This window comes from Cheilinus undulatus, linkage group 13, assembly GCF_018320785.1.
Source record: "Cheilinus undulatus linkage group 13, ASM1832078v1, whole genome shotgun sequence".
NCBI classification, from domain to species: Eukaryota; Metazoa; Chordata; class Actinopteri; order Labriformes; family Labridae; genus Cheilinus; species Cheilinus undulatus.
In genome coordinates, this window is record NC_054877.1 from 49,290,758 (window position 1) to 49,306,331 (window position 15,574).

The 15,574-nt window shown below is 40.9% G+C and overlaps 2 protein-coding genes across 3 annotated transcripts in view; one reads left to right on the forward strand and one right to left on the reverse strand.

The window, feature by feature from the left end:
- Window positions 1-767: 767 nt before the first annotated feature.
- Window positions 768-3,262, reverse strand: LOC121519935 (nuclear factor 7, brain-like). The gene has a single exon (XM_041803053.1). It carries the CDS (start codon window positions 2,633-2,635, stop codon window positions 1,253-1,255), a length of 1,383 nt encoding a protein of 460 aa, XP_041658987.1. The 5' UTR covers window positions 2,636-3,262; the 3' UTR covers window positions 768-1,252.
- A 5,223-nt stretch (window positions 3,263-8,485) lies between these two features.
- Window positions 8,486-15,574, forward strand: part of LOC121519926 (PEX5-related protein-like) — a 46,954-nt gene continuing 39,865 nt past the window's right edge. For both annotated transcript variants that reach the window (XM_041803041.1, XM_041803042.1), the window contains exon 1: window positions 8,486-8,734. In XM_041803041.1, coding sequence (XP_041658975.1) covers window positions 8,720-8,734 — 15 coding nt within the window. In that variant the 5' untranslated portion in view covers window positions 8,486-8,719. The remainder of the gene's footprint in view (window positions 8,735-15,574) is intronic.

Here is a 15,574-nt window from a genome sequence, read left to right on the forward strand (position 1 = left end):
GGCTCTTTTGTGATGACTTGTGGCTCTTTTGTGATGACTTGTGGCTCTTTTGTGATGACTTGTGGCTCTTTTGTGATGACTTGTGGCTCTTTTGTGATGACTTGTGGCTCTTTTGTGATGACGTGTGGCTCTTTTGTGATGACTTGTGGCTCTTTTGTGATGACTTGTGGCTCTTTTGTGATGACTTGTGGCTCTTTTGTGATGACTTGTGGCTCTTTTGTGTCTTAATCTGAAATATTTTTCCCCCAGAAAACCTTAAAAAGGGAAACTTTGACCTCAGAAATGATCCATTGCAGGTCCCATTAATTAGTATGTTTCCCACACTTATACAGTTGGCTTTAATTGAAAAAAAAAATTGGAAGCCTGTATTTTTGTTTGTATATTTTCATTGGCCTGATTTTCAGTTTTCTGCCCCTTCATGCCCCTTTTAAGCCATTTTTGCTGCTTTTACCCACTTTTTGCCAGTTTCTGCCATTTTTCCCCACTTTTGTTCTGTTTTTGTTCTTTTTGTCCAGTTGTTGCCACGTTTGTCCTGCCTTTTCCAATTTGCATTTTTTTCCACTTTTTGGCCATTTTTTGCAGCTTTCTACCAGATAAGCTTCCCCTTCCATTCAATGTCCCTTTTTTTCTTTTTTTCCCCATTTTCCCAACTTTTTGCTACTTTTTGACCATTTGAGTCAATTTTCACTCATGCATTTTTTTCTGCTTTTGACCATTTTGGACACTTGTGACTCATTTTCTGTCACTTTTCATGCATTTCTGCCACTTCAGCCCATTTTTTTCTCCACTTAGATTGTGGCTCTTGCAGAGGTATTCTTCAACAATTTGGCTCTTTAGTTGAGCAGGGTTGAGTAATGCTGCCCAAGGGCATGCTGGAAAAAACGGCCCATGTTTTTATCCAGTGCAGTTTTTCTCATTGCAGCTGCATTTATATTTGGAAAACCTGATTGTTAGAAATGCATTTCCATCTTCTTTGATAAATCAACCACTTGAGTTATTTTTAAAGTGAGTCTTTAAGCGTCCAGTGAAAGGAAGAGCTTCTGGAGTACCCTCAGTTTATTAGTTCCACCCACTCACCTAGGAGTTCTGATATTCAGCCCAGAGACGTCAGCATCCTAGCTAACAGTGCTAACATTAGCTAATGCTCTGTAGACCTTTGCATCATTACTGTACAGTTTAGCATTTCAAAGTGAAAATGTTTATTTATTTGACTTTAGTCACTTAGAAACGTCACTAATGATAACCATCATCCTCAACATTTCTGTCCCACAGTCACAGAGATCTTCTCTGGTAAAACCTTCACACCGTCCCCAGTATTAATGAGGGGAAACATCCTCTCAGTGAAAGTGTGTTTAAAGGTATAGATGTGTGTGTTAGTATCAGGATCAGAGAACCACAGCTCTCCTCTGTTCCAGTCCAGATTCACTCTGATCCTCTTTGACTGATGCTCCACTGAGAAAACCGTGTTAGATTGAGGTGTGTCGGCTCCGTATTCACCATCATCACACCCTATTCCCCATAATCCAGTCTCTATGTACCCCCTTCTCTGGACGGACTCTGCTAACACACCCAGGAACCAGTTTGTACTGCCTCCAACCTGGACGTCCCAGCTGTGAGTCCCTGAGTTAAAGCCCTCAGAGCCCAGGACAGAGAAACAAGGAGAAATCCTCTCTGGATTCTCAGGAAGCTGCTGCATCTCTACCCAGCTCACAGCAGTCAGATCATCAGACAGGATTAGGTACGGACCACCAGAGTTTGGGTCCAGAATGACGGGTGTGTAGGAGACCAGGTCCTTCATCTTGGTCCAGATGTTGAAGCCCAGGTTGCCCAGGTGTTTGGCCTGGTCTATCAGAGCTCCTGAGGGCAGCTGTGGCTCCTCCAGCAGGGGGCGCTGCTGGACTCTCTCCACTGCAGCCTTGTAGTTTTTCAGGAAGGAGACGTCTTGGGCCGTCAGCTGGTCCTCTGTGGCTCTGACTGTGTGTGAAAGATCTGCTATCTGTGCTCTCAGAGCCTCCATCTGCTCCTTCATCCTCTGTGCCTTCTGCTCCTCTTCCTCCCTCAGTGCACGCAGCCTGGCCTCCTCTTCCTCTGCTAGAAACTGGTGAAGCTTCTTAAACTGCTCCTTAATCTGCCTCTCTGTGTGTCGGGCCTGGACCTCCATGTGGTCCAGAGTTTGATCAAACTTCACTTTAACATCTTTTAGAGCCACTAACTTCTTCTTAAGGGGCTGCAGAATTTCCTGGAGTCTCTTCTTGTATCGTTGACCAGCTTCATCGATGGACATAAATTTGCTCTTGATGTGTTTTTTTGAGCCTCTGCAGGCGACACACTCCGGCTCACGATGTTTAAGACAGAAGAGTTTGAGTGTCTCCTGATGCAGACTGCAGAGATCCTCTGAAGATCTCTGATCTCTCTCCTGTAGAAAAGTCTCACACAGATTCTTTAAAGCAAAGTTCCTCATTATTCCCTCTGACTGTCTCCTCTTACAGACAGGACACTCCTTGTCCTCCTTCTCCTTCCAGCAGTTCTCCACACACGCTCTACAGAAGCTGTGGCAGCAGGACAGGATGACGGGATCTTTAAAGATGTCCAGGCAGACCGGACAGCTCAGATCCTCCTCTGATTTAGATGCCATGTAGCTGGGAACACAGCAGGCTGATAGAAATCCTCTCTGAAAGTTAGTTTCACTTTGATTCTGTTCTGAAACTCTGGATCAGTTCATGATTCAGTCCCTCTTTAAATTCTCAGCATTCCCAGTTTTCCCTGTGCTCCTTCCGTCTGTCCTCTCTCAGTAAAGCCGTGTTGTTTTCCTCCGTGTGCTGGTGTGTCAGCGTGTCTCTTATAGCACCGTCACAGACTGTTTCCTGGTTTGTCTGAGGTGAGGGGGCGGAGCTTCTACAGAGGAACACAGCATACAGTCTCATATTTCTTCCCATGGTGCAGTCTGAGAGGGAATCCCTCTTTTAGTGTCACTGCAGCGCTGTGGAGCTCTAGATCTCAGTAAGATGTTCAGTAAACGGTCTCATAGTGTCAGTGAGACCATGATTGAGGAGTCTGAGTCTGCCTGAAGGTTTAAGAACACCTGGAAGGTTGAATGTCACTAACTATTAACATTGATCATGTGCAGCCTTATTAACAGGAGGAATGATTTTAAATCATTTCAATGCTGATTTAGAGTAGAGGCACATCCAGGGTGTCTTTAACAAGGTGCTTACAGAATTAGTAGGGCCCCTGATAAACCCAGAGAATGGCCCCTAATAAACCCAGAGAATGGCCCCTGATAGACCCAGAGAATGGACCCTGATAAACCCAGAGAATGGACCCTGATAGACCCAGAGAATGGCCCCTGATAAACCAGAGAATGGCCCCTGATAAACCAGAGAATGGACCCTGATAAACCAGAGAATGGACCCTGATAAACCAGAGAATGGACCCTGATAAACCAGAGAATGGACCCTGATAAACCCAGAGAATGGACCCTGATAAACCAGAGAATGGACCCTGATAAACCAGAGAATGGACCCTGATAAACCCAGAGAATGGACCCTGATAAACCCAGAGAATGGACCCTGATAAACCAGAGAATGGACCCTGATAAACCCAGAGAATGGACCCTGATAAACCAGAGAATGGCCCCTGATAAACCCAGAGAATGGCCCCTGATAAACCAGAGAATGGACCCTGATAAACCCAGAGAATGGACCCTGATAAACCCAGAGAATGGACCCTGATAAACCCAGAGAATGGACCCTGATAAACCCAGAGAATGGACCCTGATAAACCAGAGAATGGACCCTGATAAACCCAGAGAATGGACCCTGATAAACCCAGAGAATGGACCCTGATAAACCAGAGAATGGACCCTGATAAACCAGAGAATGGCCCCTGATAAACCAGAGAATGGACCCTGATAAACCCAGAGAATGGACCCTGATAAACCCAGAGAATGGCCCCTGATAGACCCAGAGAATGGACCCTGATAAACCAGAGAATGGACCCTGATAAACCCAGAGAATGGACCCTGATAAACCCAGAGAATGGACCCTGATAAACCCAGAGAATGGCCCCTGATAGACCCAGAGAATGGACCCTGATAAACCCAGAGAATGGACCCTGATAGACCCAGAGAATGGACCCTGATAAACCCAGAGAATGGCCCCTGATAAACCCAGAGAATGGACCCTGATAAACCCAGAGAATGGACCCTGATAAACCCAGAGAACGGCCCCTGATAAACCCAGAAAATGGACCCTGATAAACCCAGAGAATGGACCCTGATAAACCCAGAGAACGGCCCCTGATAAACCCAGAGAATGGACCCTGATAAACCCAGAGAATGGACCCTGATAAACCCAGAGAACGGCCCCTGATAAACCAGAGAATGGACCCTGATAAACCCAGAGAATGGACCCTGATAAACCCAGAGAATGGACCCTGATAAACCCAGAGAATGGACCCTGATAAACCCAGAGAATGGACCCTGATAAACCCAGAGAATGGACCCTGAAAAACCAGAGAATGGACCCTGATAAACCCAGAGAATGGACCCTGATAAACCCAGAGAATGGACCCTGATAGACCCAGAGAATGGACCCTGATAGACCCAGAGAATGGACCCTGATAAACCCAGAGAATGGACCCTGATAAACCCAGAGAAGGGACCCTGATAAACCAGAGAATGGCCCCTGATAAACCCAGAGAATGGACCCTGATAAACCCAGAGAATGGACCCTGATAAACCCAGAGAATGGACCCTGATAAACCCAGAGAATGGACCCTGATAAACCCAGAGAATGGACCCTGATAAACCCAGAGAATGGACCCTGATAGACCCAGAGAATGGACCCTGATAAACCCAGAGAATGGACCCTGATAAACCCAGAGAATGGACCCTGATAAACCAGAGAATGGCCCCTGATAAACCCAGAGAATGGACCCTGATAAACCAGAGAATGGCCCCTGATAAACCCAGAGAATGGACCCTGATAAACCCAGAGAATGGCCCCTGATAAACCCAGAGAATGGCCCCTGATAAACCCAGAGAATGGCCCCTGATAAACCCAGAGAATGGACCCTGATAAACCCAGAGAATGGACCCTGATAAACCAGAGAATGGCCCCTGATAAACCCAGAGAATGGCCCCTGATAAACCAGAGAATGGACCCTGATAAACCCAGAGAATGGCCCCTGATAGACCCAGAGAATGGACCCTGATAAACCCAGAGAATGGACCCTGATAAACCCAGAGAATGGCCCCTGATAGACCCAGAGAATGGACCCTGATAAACCAGAGAATGGACCCTGATAAACCCAGAGAATGGCCCCTGATAGACCCAGAGAATGGACCCTGATAAACCAGAGAATGGACCCTGATAAACCAGAGAATGGCCCCTGATAAACCCAGAGAATGGACCCTGATAAACCCAGAGAATGGACCCTGATAAACCCAGAGAATGGACCCTGATAGACCCAGAGAATGGACCCTGATAAACCAGAGAATGGACCCTGATAAACCCAGAGAATGGACCCTGATAAACCCAGAGAATGGACCCTGATAAACCCAGAGAATGGCCCCTGATAGACCCAGAGAATGGACCCTGATAAACCCAGAGAATGGCCCCTGATAGACCCAGAGAATGGACCCTGATAAACCCAGAGAATGGACCCTGATAAACCCAGAGAATGGCCCCTGATAAACCCAGAGAATGGACCCTGATAAACCCAGAGAATGGACCCTGATAAACCCAGAGAACGGCCCCTGATAAACCCAGAGAATGGACCCTGATAAACCCAGAGAATGGACCCTGATAAACCCAGAGAACGGCCCCTGATAAACCCAGAGAATGGACCCTGATAAACCCAGAGAATGGACCCTGATAAACCCAGAGAATGGACCCTGATAAACCCAGAGATCGGCCCCTGATAAACCCAGAGAATGGACCCTGATAAACCCAGAGAATGGACCCTGATAAACCCAGAGAATGGACCCTGATAAACCCAGAGAATGGCCCCTGATATACCCAGAGAATGGACCCTGATAAACCAGAGAATGGACCCTGATAAACCCAGAGAATGGACCCTGATAAACCCAGAGAATGGACCCTGATAAACCCAGAGAATGGACCCTGATAAACCCAGAGAATGGCCCCTGATAGACCCAGAGAATGGACCCTGATAAACCAGAGAATGGACCCTGATAAACCCAGAGAATGGACCCTGATAAACCCAGAGAATGGACCCTGATAAACCCAGAGAATGGACCCTGATAAACCCAGAGAATGGACCCTGATAAACCCAGAGAACGGCCCCTGATAAACCCAGAGAATGGACCCTGATAAACCCAGAGAATGGACCCTGATAAACCCAGAGAATGGACCCTGATAAACCCAGAGAATGGCCCCTGATAGACCCAGAAAATGGACCCTGATAAACCCAGAGAATGGCCCCTGATGGACCCAGAGAATGGACCCTGATAGACCCAGAGGCTTTGCCAGGGGCCATTCTCTGGGTTTGTCTGGAAATGAGAATATGGCAGCGGTTTAATGAGTAAACCTCCAGGTGATAATAAGAATTACCTTTATCTGCAGTAAAAAGGCTTCTACTCCAGAAAAATAAATTTAAGTTTTTTGTTTTCGTTAATACTCCTTATAATGTTTTTACTGAACCAAGTCATCAGTTCAAAACCAGAAGTAAACAGCAGGGATTGGTGTGTACATGTCATTTTATTGTTTTGGTTGAGAGCCCCCTACTGGTGGGATTTTACAGATGTGGTTGTAACTATTATCTGTAATGTGTCTTATTAATTTTATTTTATTTCAAGTCAATGTTTCTACATTTCACAAGGTTTTTTAGTGTTTCACTGAATATTTTTATTATTCATTCAATATTTCTGGATTTTTTCTTTTATTTGGGAAATACATGTTCCACTGAAAAATTGTTTTGTTTTCTGATTTTTTTTTTTTAAATAATTTATGATTATTTTATTTCATTCCACAGGATTTTTCATGTTTTATTCAATCACAGAATATTTACTTGCTGTTAGAATACAACCCTGCTTTTATTTTGAAAGATTTTCTGGAACTTCCTGTAGACAGGCCACTCCGGCCCTCCACCTCAGTAAATGTGGCCCAGAGAAAATGTCAGCTATCAGTAAATGATAAACCTGAAGAAAACAGTCACATCTACCATGAAAGCATGAAGACAGAGACATTTCTCAGGACCTTTTGCTGCTGGTATGTTATTCTATTGTCTTTATTCAAACAACTTTAAACCTTTTAATTTTCTTTTGAATAAAATAAATATATTCAATTCTTTCAAATCAAATTTTTACATTGAAATACATTTATTCACCTCTGAAGTTTTTATTTATGTTATTTTATTTTCTTGTTTGCTATTCTTTGTTTTTTTTTAATTGATTTTAATTCATTATTCATGTTCTTATGTGTTTGATATTTATTCTTTTGGTTTTTGTTTTCATTAAAATTTGGAATTTAATCATTAAATTCTTAATTTTGTTTATTTGTATTGTTATTCCAATTTTTTAAATTTCATTTTATTTTAATTTAATCTATTTTTTTTGTATAAAATTTCCATGTGTTCACTTTTTTTTTTAATTTTCACAATTTGATTTTCGATCATTTTTAAAAAAAAATTTCATTCAAGCATTTAAAATGTATTGATTCTCTGTTTCTCTTATTTTAAATTTTATTTCATTTTTTATTAGAATTATTTTAAGATGTACAATAATATTATTCTTTTCATTTTTATTTGTAAAATTTAGTTACTTTTTCTTTTTAGGAGATTAAATTGCTGCAACTGTTTTTATTTTCAAAAATCTATGCATCACTAAATGCACTTGTAAACAACATGCTAGTGAAATGCTGAGTATCATGTTTATGGCATTAAAGAGGCAGCTAGAAGCTGATTTCAGTCTGTGTAAATCTCATGAAAAAAAAACTATTTTTACTTGAACTTGAGTTCAAAATCTTAAATGTTGGTATAATAAATGATCATGAAAGTGACATATTCTTTTATTCTTTTATTCTTTTTTTTTTTTTTTTGGGGTGAATTATTAGTAATCAGGGGTTGAAAATATCCAGCTATCTGTAACTGTTGGACTCTGTGGCATTGACAATAAAATAATGTGGTCTTTTTGGTAACTAGAGCTGTTCTTTCCTGGCCTTTGGGGGAAAAAACATTTGATTTATCCTATTATCAAAATAAGTCACCCTTTTTCTGACTGTTTGCATGAGAATTAGCCTTTAACTTGACGATATTATTTTATAAAAAACTAAAATAATAGTTGCTTGTTTGAAAAACACGCTGATAATGTTATTCTTCAAACACAGACTATTCTAGAATATATTCATTAAGAGTTATGAGGTTTATCTTTGAGTTTCGCGGTTTTAAACGGGGGAAGCACGGAGCTTTATTGTGAAACTCCTCACAGGAAGTCACCGTGTGTAGCTCAGAGGCGTAGCCAGGTTAACTTGACTTCGTAACATCTCGGGGCGGCTCGGCTCGGCTCGGTTTGTTTTCCTCCCGCCCTCCAGCGGAGCGGAGCGACATGAAAAGCGGAGCTGACGGTGCCGGACCGAGCGGAGACACCGAGCAGCGGAGCCGGGCTGTGGTGGACCTCTGCCGGCTGCAGCTGCTGACCGAGTCCCGCTGAACGGAGGCGGACCGATCCGAGATCTGCGGAGCACACCGAGTCCGAGACATGTACCAGGTCCAGGTGAGCCTCAGACACAGCTGCACAGCCTCCGGGCTGACACGAACATCCAGGTACCCCACGAACACCTGCATTACCGGGGGAAGAGCTCCGGGAACAAACGGTCACGGTTTTACAGGATGAAACCAGGACCAGGCTGCTGCACGTGCAGATCCACCTGGTCTGCAGGTGATTCTGGACTCCATGGTTGTGAAACAGAAGAACTCAAAAGGGAGATTTTGTTCAGTCAAACATGTTTTAATACGTGATTTAATTCCCTCTGCAGTCTCAGGATGCTGGTTTTATTTCTAGCTGATGAGCGATATTCACTGACATTGTTTATATCCGGTGTGTGCACACGTTTATTTTAGTAAAGAACTCCCTGTTTTTGCTGTAGTAGTATTTATCTTTTCATTTTATTTTGAAAGTCTGCGCCAGAAAGAGACAAACAGCTGATCCCAGAACAGTCCGAGCAGAGAAAACTTGGGGCTCCGCAGATCCTGAGACAGAGCAACGATTTTACACACCGACACAATATCACCTAAAAAGACTAAAATCTCTGATTATACTAAATATAAAACCATATAACACTGATATGTTCATAATATCACTGATTATACTAAATATAAAACCATATAATACTGATATGTTCATAATATCACTGATTATATTAAATATAAAACCATATAACACTGATATGTTCATAAAATCACTGATTATATTAAATATAAAACCAAATAACACTGATATGTTCATAAAATCACTGATTATATTAAATATAAAACCAAATAACACTGATATGTTCAGACTAAAATCACTGATGATATTAAACATAAAACAAAGTGATACTGAAGAAGATCACTGGAAAAAAAAGGAGGAATTCAGAGATTGAAGTCAGATTTTTGAGATTGAAGTTTGAATTCAGAGATTGTAGCAGTGATTTTTCTTTGTCAGTAGTATTATAGCATTACAGTCAGTAGTATTATAGCATTACAGTCAGTAGTATTATAGCATTACAGTCAGTAGTATTATAGCATTACAGTCAGTAGTATTATAATATATGCTAATGCTAGCGGCTAATGCTAGCAGCTAATGCTCTGTTCGTCATTAGGATGAAAACGCTAAAATGACTAATATGATCCTTTGAGATAAAATCAAGGACTTTTTTTCTCTCTGCTGGATCTTTGCAGGGAAAGTTTGGCGAACGCCGTGTTAGCAGACGTGCCGTAGCCTCTCAGCGCTGAGGCGTCGTCTTCCTCTTCTTCTCTGGGGCTTAATGATGAGTCAGTGGCGCCACCTACTGTTTCGAATGTGTAGTCAAGTTAGAAAGAACAAAAACCAAAGGCCTTTATTGATGGAGTTTCTGATTTAACCCATAAGAGGTCTTTGGGACATTTTATGCCATTCAGTTTTATTATTTTCCAAACTTTTTGGCTGTGTTGAATGAGTAGAGCTCAAATTTGCCAGAGGACATTCATTAAAAAATGTTTCTAAAATGAATTTTAAAAAATGAGTTCCTTAAATTAGCCTAAAATGGCTAAGCTACAGAAAAAATGACACATTTCCTCCTAAGGACCAAAAATGTCCCGTTAAAAACCACTGAAAATGACATTTTTGATCCCTCATTTATCTCTACATAAACTGGTGTATTCCTTTACGTTAAGATGTCGTTTTGGACAGCCAGCTTTAATTTTACATTTTTATATTTTTCCACCAGATGGCGCTATGTTTTCCCATTCTAAGCATGCTGCTAAATTTCACACTTTTCACTGTTTTCTGTGAGGGTGCCTGGCTACTGAACGATACGTGTGTAACTACTGATGTTGGATAATGGAGTGTAAAAAAGTGTGTGGGTATTTTATCAAGTTTTGTGATTTTTGTTCAATTAGAAACAGTTGAGTTGTGTAAACCTGCTGGCTTTTAAAGGGTTAAAATCCACAAAAATCATTCATGTTTGTTTATTTCAGACTGAAATGAAAGAATGAAAGAGTATTTGAAATACAGCAAAAAGACATGTAAACAGGAAAAACCTCCAAACATTAAAATGCCTTTTCTCTCAGCATGGCCACATGCACACCTTAAAAACACACTCCCATATCGACATTCACAATGACGTTCCTGTTCAAAGATGAGGCTGATGATTCAAACTGATCCGGTAGGATTGGTCCAGAATAAGAGGGAGGAGCTAGAAATGTGGTCAAACAGAGAAGGTTAAGCCTGTCTGTGAGAATTGATCCTCTCTATTGATTGTTAGGTTTTATATGTTCACTTATAGATCTACAGCTTTCATGCGTTTGCTTATTGACCCTCAGTGGTCTGTGGCTGTGAGCCATGCCCTGGTCTTGGTGAGCCGTGCTCTGGTCTTGCAGCTCGTCGTGGTCTCAGCGTCATAAAGCAGATTTACGGTTCAGTCCCGGTGAAATAACGGCTGCTGCTCCCGTCACATCACGCTCTAAATTTTCTAAACGACTCGCTCAGACTCTGCAGAGAAACATGGACAGGAAACGTGTTTGAGACTGAACCTGGACTGATCCTGAACCAGGACTCTGTCAGCCTCAAAGATCATGAGTTTAGAATTTTAAATTATTCCTGATGGAGTCACTGCAGCATCCATTCAGTCTCTTTATTGCCATTAAATCCCAGTAAAACCTTTTATTTAGGCCCACAGCAGTGCTGAATGAGGTCTTTTATTTCTGCAGTTGATCTGATGATGTGGTCCTCAGAGTCAGTGATGTGGTCCTCAGAGTCAGTGATGTGGCCCTCAGAGTCTGTGATGTGGCCCTCAGAGTCAGTGATGTGGCCCTCAGAGTCTGTGATGTGGCCCTCAGAGTCTGTGATGTGGCCCTCAGAGTCTGTGATGTGGTCCTCAGTCTGTGATGTGGTCCTCAGTCTGTGATGTGGCCCTCAGTCTGTGATGTGGTCCTCAGTCTGTGATGTGGCCCTCAGAGTCTGTGATGTGGTCTTCAGAGTCTGTAATGTGGTCCTCAGACAGGACCTACTTTATTTTTTCAATGTGAATATTTTGAATATTTTTTGTTACAGAATGATTGTTTCACCCTTTCGTACTAAGGGATGGGGGTTCAGGTAAACAGGAAGTGACCTCACCAGGTGTCCTCCTGCTGTTTGAATGGAGACATGATTGTTTGAACAGGAGCCTGTTTATGACCACCATGTTTGATCATCTTAACAACAGAGTGGTCAGAGTCACTACAGTGAAACCTGGACATGAAGTACCAGTCTCTGGTTAAAAACATCTAAAAGATCAGTTATTAAAGCCAGAAGACTCTGATTTATCATCACTAACTCAGCTTTAGCTCCTATGAAGAACTGCAGCAATAATCCAGACAAAAGCAGCCCAAAGAAGGCCAACATGTCCTGATCATTCCCTCTCTCTGGATGATTGTAAGTGCTTTTATCTAGATTAACATTGTATTTTGATCTCGAAGCTTTCGGACCCCGATCACAGACAATAATGGCACTAAATGCTGAGAGCTTTAAACACGGGGATGGATCAGAGCTGCCGCCAGCTACAAAGCACCTGATTGGACGTTTGAAGACAAATGTGACTTTGATGTGCCGCAGAGAAGTGCAGATGAAACAGAAAATGAGACGCAGCAGGAATCAGACACAACAAACAGAGCTGAGACAGGAGCAAGCCACGGCTCTCTATACATCTGGAAATGATCCTTTATACTCATTATTATCACAAAAACATCATATTTACAGCTGATATAGACTGATATTTACAGCTGATATAGACTGATATTTACAGCTGATATAGACTGATATTTACAGCTGATATAGACTGATATTTACATCTGATATAGACTGATATTAACAGCTGATATAGACTGATATTTACAGCTGATATAGACTGATATTGACAGCTGATATAGACTGATATTTACAGCTGATATAGACTGATATTTACAGCTGATATAGACTGATATTGACAGCTGATATAGACTGATATTTACAGCTGATATAGACTGATATTTACAGCTGATATAGACTGATATTTACAGCTGATATAGACTGATATTTACAGCTGATATAGACTGATATTTACATCTGATATAGACTGATATTAACAGCTGATATAGACTGATATTTACAGCTGATATAGACTGATATTTACAGCTGATATAGACTGATATTTACAGCTGATATAGACTGATATTTACAGCTGATATAGACTGATATTTACATCTGATATAGACTGATATTAACAGCTGATATAGACTGATATTTACAGCTGATATAGACTGATATTGACAGCTGATATAGACTGATATTTACAGCTGATATAGACTGATATTTACAGCTGATATAGACTGATATTTACATCTGACATAGACTGATATTTACAGCTGATATAGACTGATATTTACATCTGACATAGACTGATATTTACAGCTGATATAGACTGATATTTACAGCTGATATAGACTGATATTTACAGCTGATACAGACTGAGGGTTGCTGCTGGTCAGATTAGGGGTGCTGGTCTCTGACTGTAGACCAGTTGAGATGTACCCCTCTAAGATTTCAGTCTGGGTTTAAATCCATCCTGTGGCTCCTTCCCCACATGTCAGTCCACTCCCTCTCCTCATTTCCTCCCCTGTCTTATAAAGACTTAAAGTCCAAAAATAAATCAGTCCTAAACCACCTCTAAAGTCCTGTTTATGATGTGTGTGTTGGAGTTCTTGAACGCCTCTTGAAGAAGAGAAATCTTGAAATAGTTTCAGGTGAACACACAGCTGAGGTGTCCAGTTGAGAGCAGCTGTGACCTATAGTAACCTCTGCTGTCTCTCTGTTACACAACGAAGCCGTTAAAGTTTGATGAAGCGTTCAGACCTGCTGCTCTTGTTTCATAACGGCGCTCAGAGAGACTCCAAAGACACGGCGACCCTGGGGTGTTCATTTTAATATCACACGCTTTCCTCTGTAGAAATCCTCTTCATGCGAGAGTTAGACACGCCTCCATCACTCTTTCCTCTTCATGTTAGAGTTAGACACGCCTCCATCACTCTTTCCTCTTCACGTTAGAGTTAGACACGCCTCCATCACTCTTTCCTCTTCACGTTAGAGTTAGACACGCCTCCATCACTCTTTCCTCTTCACGTCAGAGTTAGACACGCCTCCATCACTCTTTCCTCTTCATGTTAGAGTTAGACACGCCTCCATCACTCTTTCCTCTTCATGTTAGAGTTAGACACGCCTCCATCACTCTTTCCTCTTCACGTTAGAGTTAGACACGCCTCCATCACTCTTTCCTCTTCACGTTAGAGTTAGACACGCCTCCATCACTCTTTCCTCTTCACGTTAGAGTTAGACACGCCTCCATCACTCTTTCCTCTTCACGTCAGAGTTAGACACGCCTCCAACACGCTGGTGTGAATCAGTGATAGAAGCATTTGATGGCATGTTCTTAGCATGTTTAAGAGGAAACAGCTCAGAATGATTTTAATGGTTCTGATTGTTTAGGGCAGGGGTGTCAAACTCAGTCACTGCAGGGGCCGGATTCTGGATTCAGGTCTAACCTGAGAGCCTAACAGGGTCAACATTTAACCATAAACTGTCATCCTCATTTCACCAGTGATAACATATGAAAAAAACAGCACTGATGAAAAATCATTTGGAAATTCAAAAAAGTAAAAATGATAAGTTTAAAGGCTCAAATTTGAGATAAAAATTCCAATTTATTAGTTCAAAATATCAGAACACAATATTAAGAACAGAAAAATAGTGTTTTTAAAGGGCAAATTTACGAGAAGAAAGTTGAAATCATATGTTTGAAGGGTCAAAATATGAGATCAAATTTGAACTCATGAGTTTAAAAGTAAAAATATCACTTAAGATTTTAAAATAGGTCAAAATATGGGATTAAAATGCAGAAAATTACCAGAAATGTTAAAATAAGCTATAATTCAAAATGATGAGTTAAAACGTTAAAAATATGACTTCTATTTAAAATTGGGAGTTTAAAAGGTCTAAATATGATAGAAAAATTTAAAACATTTAAATTTAAAATGTCAAAATATGAGAAAAAATTGAAATCATGAGTTTAAAAGTCAAAATATGGGATTAAAAAGCCAAAGTAAAGAGTTGAAAAGGTTAAAATATGACTTGATATTTAAAACTGGGAATCTAAAAGATAAATCCAAAATAAATTAGTACTCCTCTAAAACTTGCAAAATTTTGCAACATGCAAAAAACACTAATAACAGCCAAAAACACAACCCAAAAATACCCTTTGAAGCACACATTTATCGTTTTTATGATCATGAGAAGCCATAATTGAAATCACAATCAAAATTCAATTAATTGTCCAGCCCTAATATAAAGTCCAAATTATGAGTTGAAAAGGCCACAGTAGGAAATGAAAAGTCAAAATCATAAGTTTGAGTCGTAATCTTGAGATGCTAAATTGAAAATATGAAATTAAAACACAAATTAATTCTTTCCCCACATTCTTGACTTTTTATGAAATCTTTCTTACTCTGTACTTTTTCAGATTTTTATGGCTTAACAAGGATATTCCAAATAGTCAAGCTGAAATTTACATTTTTATACTGGAGGAAATCTACTGGTGGGCCAGTTATGATACAAATATGATATGATCTTGTGGGCCGGATATAATCGTTCCATGGGTTGAATTTGGCCCCCGGGCCTTGAGTTTGACACCCCTGATTTAGGATGTAAATAATGACAAACAGGAATATTTCAGAGGAAATTTACATGAGTTTAATATGGAGCTAGAACTCAGCGGCATTCTCACCGTGAGGAAATCAAACAGAAATAAACAGGATATCACTGAGTTTAAAGTGTTAAACTCTAAAGTCTCATTTTTATTCAAACATT

Bases quoted from the DNA above. Each gene is read 5' to 3' on its own strand.
- LOC121519935 (XM_041803053.1), bottom strand. From the start codon at position 2,635: ATGGCATCTAAATCAGAGGAGGATCTGAGCTGTCCGGTCTGCCTGGAC.